At 40.2% G+C, this 15,448-nt stretch overlaps 1 protein-coding gene and 1 pseudogene across 2 annotated transcripts in view; both read left to right on the forward strand.

Annotated features, from left to right (window-relative positions):
• Positions 1-433: 433 nt before the first annotated feature.
• LOC127686035 (acidic leucine-rich nuclear phosphoprotein 32 family member B-like) lies at positions 434-1,145 on the forward strand (annotated as a pseudogene).
• Positions 1,146-15,225: 14,080 nt separating this feature from the next.
• Positions 15,226-15,448, forward strand: part of LOC127686032 (zinc finger protein 120-like) — a 161,865-nt gene continuing 161,642 nt past the window's right edge. For both annotated transcript variants that reach the window (XM_052183843.1, XM_052183844.1), the window contains exon 1: positions 15,226-15,342. In XM_052183843.1, the coding sequence (XP_052039803.1) occupies positions 15,280-15,342 (63 nt within the window). In that variant the 5' untranslated portion in view covers positions 15,226-15,279. The remainder of the gene's footprint in view (positions 15,343-15,448) is intronic.

Below are 15,448 nucleotides of genomic sequence, written 5' to 3' on the forward strand. Positions count from 1 at the left end.
AGGGCTTTGGTCAAACAAACAAACAAAGAACAACCCTTGCTTGGCTGAATTTAAGGCGGGTCCGGGTCCGGCCCCGCCCTCCATGAGCCTCCCCAGTCCTGGCTGCACCTGGTGCTCTGGAGCTGAGCAGCATTGAGCTGGGCCAAGTGGAGGTGAGCAGCCACCGGCTTAAGCGTAGTGCGTGGCCTTGGCCAGGGGGAGGCGGCAGTGAGGCCAGAGCCTCGCTCCAGCCCTCTTTTCCCTCAAAGGTTTCTCTCTTCCCCCAGGAGAAATTTGGCTCCAGGGGCTCTGCATGCCCACAAGCTGCCCGGTACCATGCTGCCTCCTCCATCCGCCTCCCTCCAATGGCCCTCAACGCGCAGGTCAGGTTGCCTCTCCCCCGCTCCGACCCCACCGCGGAAAATTAAGTTTGGAGAAGGGGGACAGGGGGAACATGGACAAGAAGAGGAGGAACTGGAGCTGAGGAACTGGACCCCGGCAGCTGTTCTAGAACTTTTCTTGGACAATTGCAAAGCAATGGATGGAAAAATTGAGGGGTTATCAGATGAATTTGTGAACTTAGAGTTCCCCAGCTTCATAAGTGTGCGCTTGTTTTCGGTCTCTGACCTCCCGAAGCTACCTAAACTGAAAAAGCTTGAGCTCAATGAAAAAACAATCTTCCCAGACAGACTAGCAGAAGAACTTCCAAGCCTCACACATCTGAACCTAAGTGGAAATAACCTGAAAGTTATCAGCACCTTGGAGCTCTTGAAAAGGTTGGATTGTCTGAAAAGCCTGGATCTGGTCAGCTGTGAGATCACTAACCCGGGTGATTACTGAGAAACTGTCTTCATGCTCCTGCCCCAGCTGTCCTATAAGGATGGTTATGGCCGAGAGGACCAGGAAGCACCTGACTCCGATGTGGAGGTGGAGAGAGTAGAGGAAGCCCCAGACTCGAATGGAGAGGAGGATGGTATGTACAAAGACCAAGAGGAGGAAGAGGAAGATGAGGATGTGAGGAAGAAGAGAATGCAGATGAGGATGTAGAAGTAGAAGATGATGAAGATGAAGTAAGTGGGGAGGAAGATGTGGATGAAGAGGAGGAAGAAAGTAGGAAGGGTGAAAAGAGAAAGAGAAAAACAGATGACAAAGGAGAAGATGATTAAGACCTGAAACAACCTGCAAAAAACAGAACTGTTGAGTATTGGTTGGACTGCTCCTGGATTTCGTAGCTGTTTTCAAAAGGTAGCTGTGATACAAGTCCCAGGATACCCCCACCCAAAGAGCCAAAGAATAGTTCCCACCACATTCTGCCTTCCTCCCCTTAGTCTATTGGTAATCCACCACCAAGCCTGGGGACTTCACCCCAATAACATTGTAAACATTGTTAGGTTGTCCTGTAAGACTCTTGCTGTATCCTGACAGTTGTGATTGGTGAGTGGACTGTCCTACGTGCCAGTTACAATGCGACTGCAACAACATTTTTACTTTCTGTAAAACAGGAAAAGCTTTGTAAATAAAATCTTAATATTTTGAAAAAAAAAAAACAAGAACCAACCCCACAGCTGTATTAGTAAAGGTTCTCTAGATAAAGAGAACTGATAGATTCAATCCTTCTATCATGTTGGAAAGGGTTATTAGAATGGCTCAAGAGCTGTGTCGTTCTACTAGCCCAGCAGTGCCTGTCTACCAGGGAAAAGTTCAAGAATCCAGTAGCAGTTTAGTCCATGTGGCCTCATGCCTCAGCTGGCCTTCAGTGTATATCAGAATTCCGAAGAAATAAGTTGTAATGCCAGTTTAAAAAGAAAATGGACCTGCTGGCCAGAGGTAGGGCAAGTAGACAAACAGAAGGAGGGATGTGTCATCTTCAGAGTCCTTTATGTATGTGAGCCGCCACCAGAAGCTGTGGCCTAGATTAAAGGTGGATCTTATCAACTCAAACATCCAGACCATATAAGGGTTCTCCCATTTCGAACGCTATAATTAAGAAAATTCCCCACAATAGCCAGCTATTTGGGTGTTAGCTCATTCCAGATATTTAACTTAACTACCGGGAATATCTAGCACAACTATCTAGACGGGAGAGATCAGAATTTATTTATTTATTTCTATTTATTTGTTCTCTTGCAAAGAGAACATGGGCACCATTTCCAAAGCAATGATCTTCTTCTAAAAAAGGAAGCATTGAGACTTTACTTAGGGAATGTGGTTATGTTCACATACAAGTTTGCCTACTCCTAAGCATGCTAAGTTAAATCTTCTCATGAACTTGGTCACAAGGTAAAAGCAGAGATTTTTAATGGAATTCTTAGCTCAAAGTCATGCAGAAACATATGTAAATTATAAAAATGATGAACAGAAATGCCTGTGGGATGTTCTTCTTGTGCTACAGGGTCTTAGCTGAAAATCATGTAAATGACACTGTGAATGTAGATTGCTCAGGAGCTAATGCTACCTGGTAATCATTACTTGTAGTCTAAGCAGTAAATATATCAACATCATAATTCTCACATATAGAAAGGAAAAAAAACACAAATGCCAAGGACCAACCTTGTCTAGGTGTGCGCTCCTAAGGGTGTTTGAGAGCAGCAGGGAAACAAGCACCTTGAAGTCAAACCATAGGTCCAAGCTGACGGCTTATGTTGTGCTGAGTTGGCTTTGCAGCTGAGGTGCTTTCCCAGACTGATTGCTCCTGTGCTCGCTCTCTCTCTCTCTCTCTCTCTCTCTCTCTCTGTGTGTGTGTGTGTGAGAGAGAGAGAGTGTGTGTGTGCGTGTGTGTGTGTGTGTGTGTGTGTGTGTGTGTGTGTGTGTGGTTTCTACTCTGCTCCAACTGTCTCTTGCTATTCTAAAAACTCTCTGTTTAAGACAGGTGTCTTTCCACTCAAGACAGCTCTCTCTGTGCTACCAAAAATTCAAAAATCTCGCTGGCTAGCTCATGGATTTCTAGAAGTATTCTTGGATTTACTGTCCAATTTTTTTTTAAAAAAAACTTTTAAAAGTAATTCGTGGTTTATCAAAATCAGAAAGCAAACAACAATAATAAAACTAATAATAACAGCTGGGCAGTGGTGGTGCACGCCTTTAATCCCAGCACTTGAGAGGCAGAGAGGCAGGTGGATTCTCTGAGTTTGAGGCCAGCCTGGTCTACAGAGTGAGTTCCAGGACAGCCAGGGCTACACAGAGAAACCCTGTCTCCAAAAACCAATAATAGTAATAATAACAGTACTGGTAGTAATTCTAAATGATCTGTTTTTGCTCTTCAGACAACCTTATTTGGATAGCTGCTAGGAAACATTTTAAAAGAGCTGTGTCCGCTGTCTAAATAATTCTTTGGGTTTCTGACCTCAGAAACGACTTTAGAAAAAATTCCTGGGCTGGTGAGATGATTCATTGGGTAAGAGTACTGACTGTTCTTCCAATGGTCTAGAGTTCAAATCTCAGCAACCACATGCTGGCACACAACCATCTGTAATGAGATCTGATGCCCTCTTTTGGTGTATGTGAAGATAGCTACAGTGTACTTTCATATAATAATAACTAAATCTTTAACAAAAAGAAAAGAAAAGAAAAAAATCTTGAAGAGCTGTTCAATCTTCAGGGATCTTAAGGTATCTCACTCAACTCTCACTACAGAAAAATTGTAAAAATGAACTTCTATCATTTCCTGCTAGCTCACGTCATGCAGATTGAAAACTCAGGTTGTTTTTAATTACATATGCATTGGATTATTTACCCCAGGGCCCCTTTGATTATTCTATGAATCAACACTTGTGACCCCAGTCCCTTGATACTTAGAAGAGAGTACTTTTTTTTAACACTGCAAAGACTTCAGCGATCTTGCCTCTGTCTGACAAGCACAGATGGAAAATTAGCTGGGTGGCATCTTTAGAGTGTCTTCCGAGGCTTCCAGTGCAGAGCAGGAGCTATTCATTTTATGTGTGTGAGTACAGAGCCAACGCTTATGACAAACCAGAAGAGGGCATCAGATCCCATTACACAGTGCTGCAAGCCAGCATGTGCTTGCTAGGAATTGAACTCAGGACTTCTGGAAGAGCATTCAGGGCTCTTAACCTCTCAGCCATCTCTCCAGGCCAAGAGTCTTCTCTTTAATGCTAATAATTCCCTTGAAAAATTCCTATCGGTTTCAGAAATTGACTATCACCTAAAACTAACTAGTGCTGGTTTTTTTGTTGTTTGCGTTTGGGTTTTTTTGTTTTGTTTTGTTTTGTTTTGTTTTGGTTGTTTTTGTTTTTTGTTTTCTTACAGAGTTCAGGCTTATCATTACTTTTGCCCCACTTGTTGCTCCTTTTCACTTTGTACCTTAATGGCTCAGTAGTGACCATCCAGCAGAATCAATATTTTGTCAAAGAAATAATCTCGTTAGCTTTTACTTTGGGCTCAGTCAATTTTTCAGGACAGTTGAAAACTCAGAAATATTTTTGACAAAATATCACACAAATGACCTCTGGTTTATTATTCATAGAATCTATTTCCCTCGGAAATCTTAGGATCTTGACATCTACTCTCTGCATGACCCTCAACAATCTGATTTTCCAGCTCCTCCAAGACTCGTTAAGCTCTGTAGATTGTTGTCTATGCTTTGGGTCCTAACATCCTCCAGTTCTTCCAAAGTGAAAATTCCCAAGTCCTTTGCAACCACAAACTCAATTTTGGGGTACTATTTTTTTCTTATAAATTGTTTTTTGTTTGCTGTAAAAAAAAACACACTAATCAAAAGCAACTCAGATAAAGAATGTGTTTTTTTTTAATCTGATACTACCAGATGACAATTAATTATTACAAGTGCATACACAAACTAAGAACATCAAGGCACTAACCATGAGCAAACATGTTTGCTTGACTTTTCTCCTGCTTAGTCACTGTCTTCTGGTCACCTTGCTTGCTTATCCAACCCATGCCCACTGGCTTAAGGTTATTGCCATCTCAGTGGATGAGCCTTCCCATATCAATCATCAATCAACACAATCTCTCATAGACCTACCGTCTACCCTTTCTTATCTAGGAATGGCAACAACTGATGTTTCTTCAGTTGACTATGGGATATATGCTGTTGACATTTGAAGGTTAATAGGTCATGGAGACAATAATATATGATAATTTCTTCAAAAGCAAAACCCAATGTATTGCCCATATTGATCACTTAAGTTTAAAAAAAAACAAATCAATGATGATCATAGACAACTGAAAACACAGATATGCCAAAGAGTGGGAATAGGTGATTCTCTGACATGAGGAGAAATCCAATACAGTTTCTCTACAGAAAGACCTCCAAACCAAAAGAAAATCAAGGAGCTCATAACAACAGTGATATTCCTTTGAGTAGCTGTACCATGGTTTATTGACAGGCTCCCACACCCAGGCATGCTTGGGTGTGAGTCCACTCTATCATCAGCTTTAATAAGTGTTAGCAAACACCCACAAAATGGATGGGTGTTTAAGAAAGTCTCCAGGGTGAGTTCCCAGGAATGGATTACTACATTCAGGGAGTCAGTTGACCTGTCATTTTGATAGATAACCCCAGTTTCCCGAGATATTGCTTGGGGCTGTTCATATTCCAATATTCCAGCCTCAATGATATTATCACCTCAGTTTGACAAACAAATTAATCATTTTCTAAAAAAGTTTGGCAAGTCACAAATAGGAACAAAATCATATTATTTTTCCTCCCATCAACCCCAGATACTAATTTCATTTTATTTATATATTTATGTATTTTCTGTTTATGTTTATGTTAATTATATATTTTTGTGTTCATGTGTTTATATATTTTATTAGTATATTTACTCATTCATAAAAATAAACTGACCATATCAATTTTTGAAAGAAAGTATTTGGTTATATTATGTGTATAGCTGTTTTGTTTATTTTATGAGTATGGTTGTTTTACCAGCATGTATATCAATGTATCAAATGCATGATGCTTGTAGAGGCAAGAAAAGTGGGATAGATCCTCATAGAACTGGAGATATGGTAATCCCAGCACGTGGGAGGCAGAGGCAGGTGGATTTCTGAGTTTGAGGCCAGCCTAGTCTACAGAATGAGCTCCAGGACAGCCAGGACTCCATAGAGGAACACTGTCTCAAAAAACAAAAAACAAAAAACAAACAAAAAGAACTGGAGTTACACATGACTGTGTGCTTTGTGGGTGTGGGGGATTCAAACTCAAGAACCTGAAAGAATAGTCAGTGCTCTTAGCCACTGAGACATCTCTCTAGTCCCTTGACATGCTATTTCAATGCTGCCGATAGCAACTAATTTTTATACAGTCTCCCTCCCTCCATTATGGAAAAAAATCCAAAATAACACACACACACACACACACACACACACACACACACACACACATACACACTTGTAGTAGAAATTGTTGGAAAATAGGAAATAAATTTGAGCCGGGATGTGGTGGTGCACAACTTTAGTATATACTACCACTAGGAATATTTCATATGCAAATTTCTTCACACACACACAAACACACACACACAGACACACACACACACACACATTAAAATGTTGTTTTAGTTAATGTTCTATTGCTATGAAGAAATACCATGACCAAAGCATTTTTTTAAGATACATTTTTTTAAAATTATTACATGTAAGAACACTGTAGCTGTCTTCAAACACCCCAGAAGAGGGCATCAGATCTCTTTATGGATTGTTGTGAGCCACCTTGTGGTTGCTGGGATTTGAACTCAGGACCTTTGGAAGAGCAGTTAGTACTCTTAACTTCTGAGCCATCTCTCCAGTCCGACCAAACATTTCTTGTGGAAGAAAAAGATTTAGTTGTGAATGTTTACAGTTTCAGATGACAGTGCATTCTCGTCATGGTATAAAAGCTAGTGGTGCTCAACAGACATAGAGCTAAATAAGTAGCTAAGTAATGTATATCATGTCCTATATGGAGGGAGGGAGGAAGGAGAGGAAGGAAGGAAGGGAGGTGGGGAGGGAAGGAGGTAAAGAAGGAGAGAGAAAGAGGGAAAGGAGAGGGACAGGGAGAAGAAGAGGGAGAGGGATCCTGTACGTTGTAGGATTTTGGGATTTCAGAACTCACACCTAGTGAGGGCCAGAACTTCTTATTCTTCTAATCTTTTCAAGTACTGCCACTCTCTTATGACTAAGCACTTAAACATATGGTCATACAGTGGACACTCTTAGTCAAACCATCACATATACTATATTTAAGCATCTTGAACTTTGGAGGTCTTTAAGCTTATGTCATATCAGTACACTAACTATTATAAGGCATTGAGAGGAAATTATTGGCCAGGCAGTGGTGGTGCACACCTGTAATCTAAAAAAGAAGTTAGACTCCAAAGAACCAAATAACCCTTTTAAAAAATGGGGTAAAGAGCTAAACAAAGAATTTTCATCTGAGGAATAGGGAATGTTTTTGTGTCTTTAACCATAAATCCACTTCCTTCTTTTTGGTTTATCAAGACAGTGTTTCTCTGTATAGCCCTGGCGGTCCTTGAACTCACTCCGTAGAACAGGCTGGGGCCTCGAACTCAGAAATCTGCCAGCCTCTGCCTCGAAAGTGCTGGGATTACAGGCATCTACCACCACTGCCCTTCTTGTATACAATATTGTTGGTTGTGAGCCCTACCTTTAATGGCTGAGCCTCCGACTGGGGAACAGCCCCACATAGGGATACATCATGTGTGTAGACGCCAACCCCAACACTGTTACTGTGGTCAAGAGGCACTGAAGGACAGGCACCGAGTTTGGCAGTTCCTAGGGAGGTCAGGGCAGCAACTGACCAATACAGAGGCGAATGTTTGGAGCCAACCATCATGGTGAACTCAGGAAACATGGCGGGTGAGCCGGCAGAAAGGCAGGAGGACCTGAGGGGGATTGCAACCCCATTGGAAGAACAACATAAGCTTACCTGACCACCCAGTTCTCCCAGAGACTAGACCACCCACCAAGGAGTATACCTAGAGGGACTGTATGGCTCCAGATACATATGTAGCAGAGGATAGCCTTACCCAATAGTAACAGGAGGGAAGGCCCTTGGTCCCAGGGTGGTTTGAAGCCCCAGAGTAGGGGGATACAGGAAGTGTGGAGCAGGACATTGTGGGTGGGTGGGTGTGGGAGCGCTCTCATATAGGCAAAACAGAGAGGGGAGGGCAGATGTAGGATGGGGGTGGTAGAGTGGTAACCCGGAAGTGGTGGTGGGGGTAACCAAGAAGTGAGAAAATATTTGAAGTGTAACAAATGGAATGATTAATAATAATAAAAGAAAAAATAGCCGGGCAGCTGTGGCGCGCTCCTGTAATTCCAGCACCCTGGGAGGCAGAGGCAGGCGGATTTCTGAGTTCGAGGCCAGCCTGGTCTACAGAGTGAGTTCCAGGACAGCCAGGACTGGGTTTTGAAACCCCGTCTCAAAAAAACCAAATCAAAAAAACAAACAAAATAACAACAACAACAACAAAAAAAAAAGAAAAAAAAAAGAAAGAAAGAGAAAGAAAAGAAAAAGAAAAAAAGAAAAATGTATACAGTGCAGTGGTCTTTAGTCTAATGAGTGGGGGATTGACTTGATTTATGACTGATGTTGAGGACACAGGCCATCCTGTACTGTGACCCCTTGTCAGGTTATTCACAGATGTACAAGAAAGGAATGTAAGGAAGCTAGAGTCATGGCACCCTGAATAAGAGCACACATGTCCTTACAGAGGACCTGAGTTTAGTTCTCAACACTTACAGAAGGCAACATACAAATGTATTTCACAGTAGCTCCATGGAAAATATATGTCATTAGTTTGTGTTCTGTATGTGAACCTTCATTCACGTACATTCACATATGTGAGCACACAAACACACACACACTCACACACACACACACACATTCATTCAATGTATATAGAGCTAAATATATATGTATTAAGTAGCTGGATGAGAGTCTGGAGACTAAAGGGGTATAAAGCATTCCTTCATGGTCTGTACTATAATTCTGGCTATTAGATTCCTACACTGATTTAATTCATTCTTTGTTTTCTCTCCATCTTAATCCTTAGTAAGCACAAGTCAAATAAAGACATTTTTCTTGCAGGACAGTGGTGGCACATGCCTGTAATCCCAGTAATCTGGGAGTTAGAAGTAGGCAGATTTCTGAGTTCAAGGCCAGCCTGGTTTACAGAGTGAGTTCTAGGCCAGCCAGGGTTATACAGAGAAACCCTGTCTTGAAAAAACAACAACAACAAAAAGACATTTTCCTCCCTATTGCTTTCCATTACGTGTATCATAGTGAGGGACAGTAAAGTAATATATATATATATCAAGATAATGGGAGTATTTCAAGGACAAATGTGATATGTTGCTTATATGAAGATGGTGGACATCTTTCGAAATTCCGGCCGTAATAGCCATTGGGCTTTTAGAGGTTAAGTAGCTATTGTAGTCAGTTTACATACAATTCTGAGAGCCATGTTCATGATGTAGACCTGGCTTATGAAGCCCTAAAAACAACTGACAGGTTAGTGTATGATGTATGCCTATTAAAAAAAATCTATGTTTTTTGGTTTTCTTGGACAGGCAAATCATGAATTATTAACTGTAGAAAGTATGACTGAAGTGAAATATTGTCTTTATCAGATCAATTAATACTTGTGGAGTAGAGATACGAAATTGAATGCAATAAAGAAAAAAATCGTCCCGTTGTCAAAACTTTTTTGAAAGTATTTCCTGACAGTCAGTAAATGGAAGTCTTGTTCCATAAAAGTCGAAGGCTACACTTTGTGCCCACAGTAGAATCCTATAATATGCAATAGTTCTGCAGGTGTTATTTGTTTGAAAGTGTGGAAACTGTGGGATTGGAAATGTCATGGAGAACACCTTAGACTTGGCCCTGTGTAGTGATGTTTGAGTCACTGAAGAAAGGCCTTTGGGAATGGTGAAGCATCAGTTGCAGAGCAAACCCCAGATTAAAGGTATCACACAAATAGGGTGAGGCTTGGCACCATGTGACAGGGTTGCATTTCCTGAAGAAGATAAGTAAGGCCTACCTTGAGAACAAAGTTTCAGATCCATATCTGTAGCCATAATGCATTATTGAAGTCTGTGTAAGCTTGCAAACTTTCAGTTATATTAATTGTAACTCCTATTTGGGACTTTAAAGTGTAATTCTCTATAACTGATCAGGCATGATTTGTCCTGGGTGCTGTGTTCTGAGTGTGTCTGCTGGGTCCTGTGAGGGAGCTCAGACAAGCTCAAAACTTCAGACATGCTAAGAGCAGGGTCATCTCTCATAAAGGGGAGGAACAAGAAGCTCAAAATTGCAGACATGGTAAGTGCAGGGTCATCTCTCATAAAGGGGAGGAACAAGCAGCTTAGCAAAGGGTGCAGGTGTGGTGGGTCTTCCCAGCAGCTGGATTGTAAGCAGCACCCAGAGAACTATGGCTGCCTGTGAGGTCCTATGTGGTTCTAGTCTCTCCTTTAATCCATAGATGGTGTTTGAATAACATTATTATGGAGTCTGTGTCTGCATCTGTAATGAACTTTTGGAGCTTGTGTGTAGAAAAATCCTTTGCAAAATGCCAAACACGAGAGCCCTCATTTCTTTATTATCTTCTATAAGTTCTGCCCTTAGCATTTAATGTGTACGTGTAAGATCTCTTTGTAGTACTTAATAGATGAGTATTATGCCACTGTATAAATGAAGCACATTTTCTCTATCCATTCTTCCGTCATGGGACTTCTGTGTTGTTTCCAGTTTCTGATTCTCACAAACAAGACCACCATGAACATAGTGGTGGAACTTGGTCCCCTCTGACACGTAGGGCATGTTTTGTCTATATTCCCAAGAATGGTATTGCTGGATCTTCAGGTAGATGTGTTTCAAATTTTCTGCGGAACCTCCATACTGAAGGAAGGTTGTACCAGTTTGCAACTGAACCATCAATGGAGGAGTGTTCCTCTTTAACCACATCCTTGCCAACAGTGTTGTTACCTGAGGCTTTGATCTTAGCCATTCTGATTGGTGTAAGGTGGAATCTCAGGGTTATTTTGATTTGCATTCCTTGGTCACTAAGGACTTTGAACATTTATTTAGGTGCATCTCAGTCACTGAATATTCCTCTGTTTGTAAATTCTCTGTTTAGTTCTATATACCATTTTTTGATAGGGTTGTTTGGTTTTCTGGTGGTTAGCTTCTTGAGTTCTTATATATTTTGGACATTAGTCCTCTATCGGATGTGGGATTAGTGACCGTTTATTTTCCAACCTGTAGGTTGCCGATTTGTCTTATTGATTATGTCGTTGGCCTTAGAGAAGCTTTCCAGTTTCATGAGGTCTCATTTATCAATTCCTGGTTTTAGAGCATGAGCCATTGGAGTTCTGTTTAGGAAATTTCTCCTGTGCCAATAAGTTCACTTTCCTTCTTTCTCTTCTATTAGATTGAGTGTATCTGGTTTTATTTTGAGGTCCTTGATCCACTTGGACTTGAGCTTTGTACAGGAAAATAAAAATGGAGCAATTTCCATCATAATACACACTGACTGCCAGTTGGCCCAGCACCATTTGTTGAAAATGCAGTGTTTTTTCTACTGGATGCTTTTAGCTTTTTTGTCAAAGATCAAGTGACCATAGGTGTATGGGTTCAATTGATTGATTTTGCAAGGGAGTTAGTGTTTCATTATGTATGTTTTGCTGTCCTGGAATAAGTATTTTGGACCAGGCTGACATCCACCTCAATGACATACACCTGTGACTGCCTCCTGTCTGCTGGGATTAAAGGCAGGCGTGAATACACCCAGTGTGCTCATCAGTTGGTTTCTTTCTTTTTTTTTTTTGGTTAATATTTATTCATATATTTTATCTGATGCGTGCTCAGCACTGTTGAACTGTATGCATGTGTGTCTGTATGTGTGTTAATTGGCATTCCATGTTGAAGGCTTCGTCCTACTCACAGGGTGCAGAAATGACAGGTGAACCTAATTCATTATTCAGTTTCCTTCTAAAATGCCTTGATTATATTAGAGTATTTATGTCATGGATCAAGTATGGGAAATAGCAGAATTATATGACTGTATTCTCAATGAAGTATACATTTACAATGTTCTTGGCAATATATTCTCTTATGTACACATGTATGGGATATTTTAGGGTATAGTCACCTATGAAGATGTGCACGTGAACTTCACACAGGAAGAGTGGGCTTTGCTGGATTCTTCTCAGAAGAGTCTCTACAAAGATGTGATGCTAGAAACCTATGGGAATCTTACTGGATAGGTAAGTCAGTGAATTTCCTTTCACTTTTTAAAATGTAGGGACAAGTCTTCCTTTGTTATTGTTATTTCTTTCTGTAATTTCAGTTGAAAATGATGAAATTTCCTTTCACTATTTAAAATGTAGGGACAGCTCTTACTTTATTATTGTTATTTCTTTCTGTAATTTAAGTTGGAATTGATGAAGAATGAGGGCAATAAACAATCATGGTTCTAAAGTTCACTGAAGCTGGTAATTGAAATTTTGTGTAACTTCCAGTAATGTAACATACACTCTCTGGTACTATATTTTAGGCTACGTTTGGGAAGACCATAATATTGAAGAACTCGTTCAAAGTTCCAGAAGATATGAAAGGTAATTAACATTCCTGTGCAACCAGATAAGAATATGTTTCATAAGAAATTTTATTATGTCCTCAAAGATTTAAAGAAAAGCAACATGGTTAAAATAAAGGACTTTAGGTTATAGATAATTATTAAATTCTTACAAATCATGTACAACAATGTCAGGTATCTAATTTATGTTTGTAAGGCATTCCTTTAAGTACAAAGACAAGAAAATAATGCCTTAACACATCTCACCATTTAATCTCAGCCCAATAGAGTTATGCTGTAGAATTAACAGTGTGTTTAATCTCCTACCACTTAGATATTGCAAAAGATACAATGAACAGGTGGTAAGTGTACGTCCAAAAACCTCTAACAAACATATATTCATACTAAAGCTGTTGACAATTGTATAATTTTAATACTGTTGCCAGATTTTGTGAGATGGACAGTTTATGAGAGTCAATAAAGCTGTTGTGGAAAAACCTTAATCCCTATATTACTTAATTTTTTAAATAGGAATGTCATTAGTTACAATGGATACAAGCCATGTGAACATAGGTATATTGAAAGAAGCAACAACCCCTTGCTCTTCCTGCACTATTAGAAGATATGTAATACTCCCCACATTGAGTAGACTCCTAAATGTGCTAGAAATTTACAAATATTTAGTTTTCCTACTTACTAGGAGTATTTAAAATAATCACACTGTACAAAATCACTATGAGTACTAGGAATGTAAATTCTTCTGTTTCTCTTGGTTCACTTTGCAAATGTAGTATTACTCACACAATAGCAAAGTTTATGAATGAAGTCAGGGTAGTAAAGTTCTGAGTTCTTCCTGTTCTCTTCAAATATGTGAATAAACTCCTATAGGAAAAGGTGCTATAAATGTGAGCCATGTCATCAATGTCCTTCCCATCCCATGTGCCTTCAAAGATGCAAAAGAACCCACAATGAAGGGGAACTCCATGGATGTAAACAAAGTGGCAATACATTGAGATCAGGTTGTCCTTTTATTTATTTATTTATTGTTTTAGGTTTTTTTTTTTTTTTTTTTGAGACAGGGTTTCTCTGTATAGCCCTGGCTGTCCTGGAACTCACTCTGTAGACCAGGCTGGCCTCAAACTCAGAAATCTTCCTGCCTCTGCCTCCTATATGCTGGAATTACAGGCAAGTGCCACCACTGCCCAACTCTTAATTTTTAATAATGATCCAATAAGAATTGTTAAAATTAGCGGGAGGTGGTGGTACATGTCTTTAATCCCAGCACTTGGGAGAGAGAGGCAGGCAGATTTCTGAGTTTAAGGCCAGTCTGGTCTACAGAGTTAATTTCAGGACAGCCAGGGCTACACAGAGAAATCATGTCTCGAAAAATAAAAAAAAGAATTAAAAAATTGATAAAATTATATTAGAAATTTTAATTTCTTTTCTAATAGCACTGCTATTAAGTCCTTCCTGGTAATAATAATAATAATAAAAAGCACTAGCTTGGCGGTGGTGGCATATGCCTGTAATCCCAGCACTCTGGGAGACAGAGGCAGGCAGATTTCTAAGTTCGAAGCCAGCCTGGTCTACAGAGTGAGTTCCAGGACAGCCTGGGCTATACAGAGAAACCCTGTCTCCAAAAAAAAAAAAAAAAAAAAAAAAAAAAAAAAAATTACAATAAAACTCTTCCAATCTTCAAGTATCATGAGTTAATTGCTTCTGAGATAGTAACTAGGTACCTACTCCAGTATAGTACTTTCTAAGAGATTGCAAAACCATTAACCAAAGGTCATAAAAAGACAAGGAAATATTTACTATAGGTGCAAGGACAGAAAATAAAATGGTGACTGGGTTTATCTATATGAAACTTAACTAAAAACAAAAATTATGCTTTTTACCTTTTAACCAATCTGTTGATCTACTGATAGATAATGATTTTTAGCAAGATAAGTACTCTTAATGGTATGCAAGAAAACTATCTTTCATGTTTTGTTTTTTATGGGGGGGGGTGATATTCCTATGTTTGTTTTCGCGATAGGGTTTCACTGTATAGCCCTGGATGTCCTGGAACTCACTCTGTAGACCAGGCTGGCCTCGGAACGCAGAAATCCGCCTGCCTCTGCCTCCCAATTGGTGGGATTAAAGGCATGTGCCACCACTGCCTGGCTTAAAGCAAACATTTTTGTATAGTTATTTTTGAATAAATGATTTGAATTTATGTTTCAAGTTCTAGTAAACTTTTATTAAAAAAGAACCCTTGGAAAAACAATGTGGTGTATTCTGCTAGAAACGGTAGAAGATTACTAAAGATTCCATTGCAAGCATAACATTGGGAACATAGCATTGGGTGTAAGGCATTTGGCATAAGGCACTAGGGGTGAGGGCACTGCTACATCAGAGCAGGATTGAGCAAGAGTAGAAGGAGAACTCAGAGTGGGATAACTTAGTAATTTTAAGGCGCTGCGCTGTAGTGGCACACACTTGTAATCCCAGCACTCTGGGAGGCAGAGGCAGGAGTAAAGGTACTGCTAGTGCTACTGAGATATAAATCTGCAGATCTGGAAAAGGATTGGTTTCAGGCTGGAACCACTGCCAGTCATTAGAGGAGGAGGCTTGTCCGGTTCCCAAGCCTGAAATTTCCTCTCTGTAACAGATCAGGCATGATTTGTCCCCCTTGCTGTGTTGTGAGTGTGTCTGCTGGGTGCTGTGAGGGAGCTCAGACAAGCTCAAAACTTCAGACATGCTAAGTGCAGGGTCATCTCTCATAAAGGGGAGGAACAAGAAGCTCAAAACTGCAGACATGGTAAGTGCAGGGTCATCTCTCATAAAGGGGTGGAACAAGCAGCTTAGCAAAGGGTGCAGGTGTGGTCTTCCCAGCACTGGATTGTAAGCAGCACCCAGAGAGCTAT

Source organism: Apodemus sylvaticus, chromosome 5 (genome assembly GCF_947179515.1).
Source record: "Apodemus sylvaticus chromosome 5, mApoSyl1.1, whole genome shotgun sequence".
NCBI lineage: Eukaryota > Metazoa > Chordata > Mammalia > Rodentia > Muridae > Apodemus > Apodemus sylvaticus.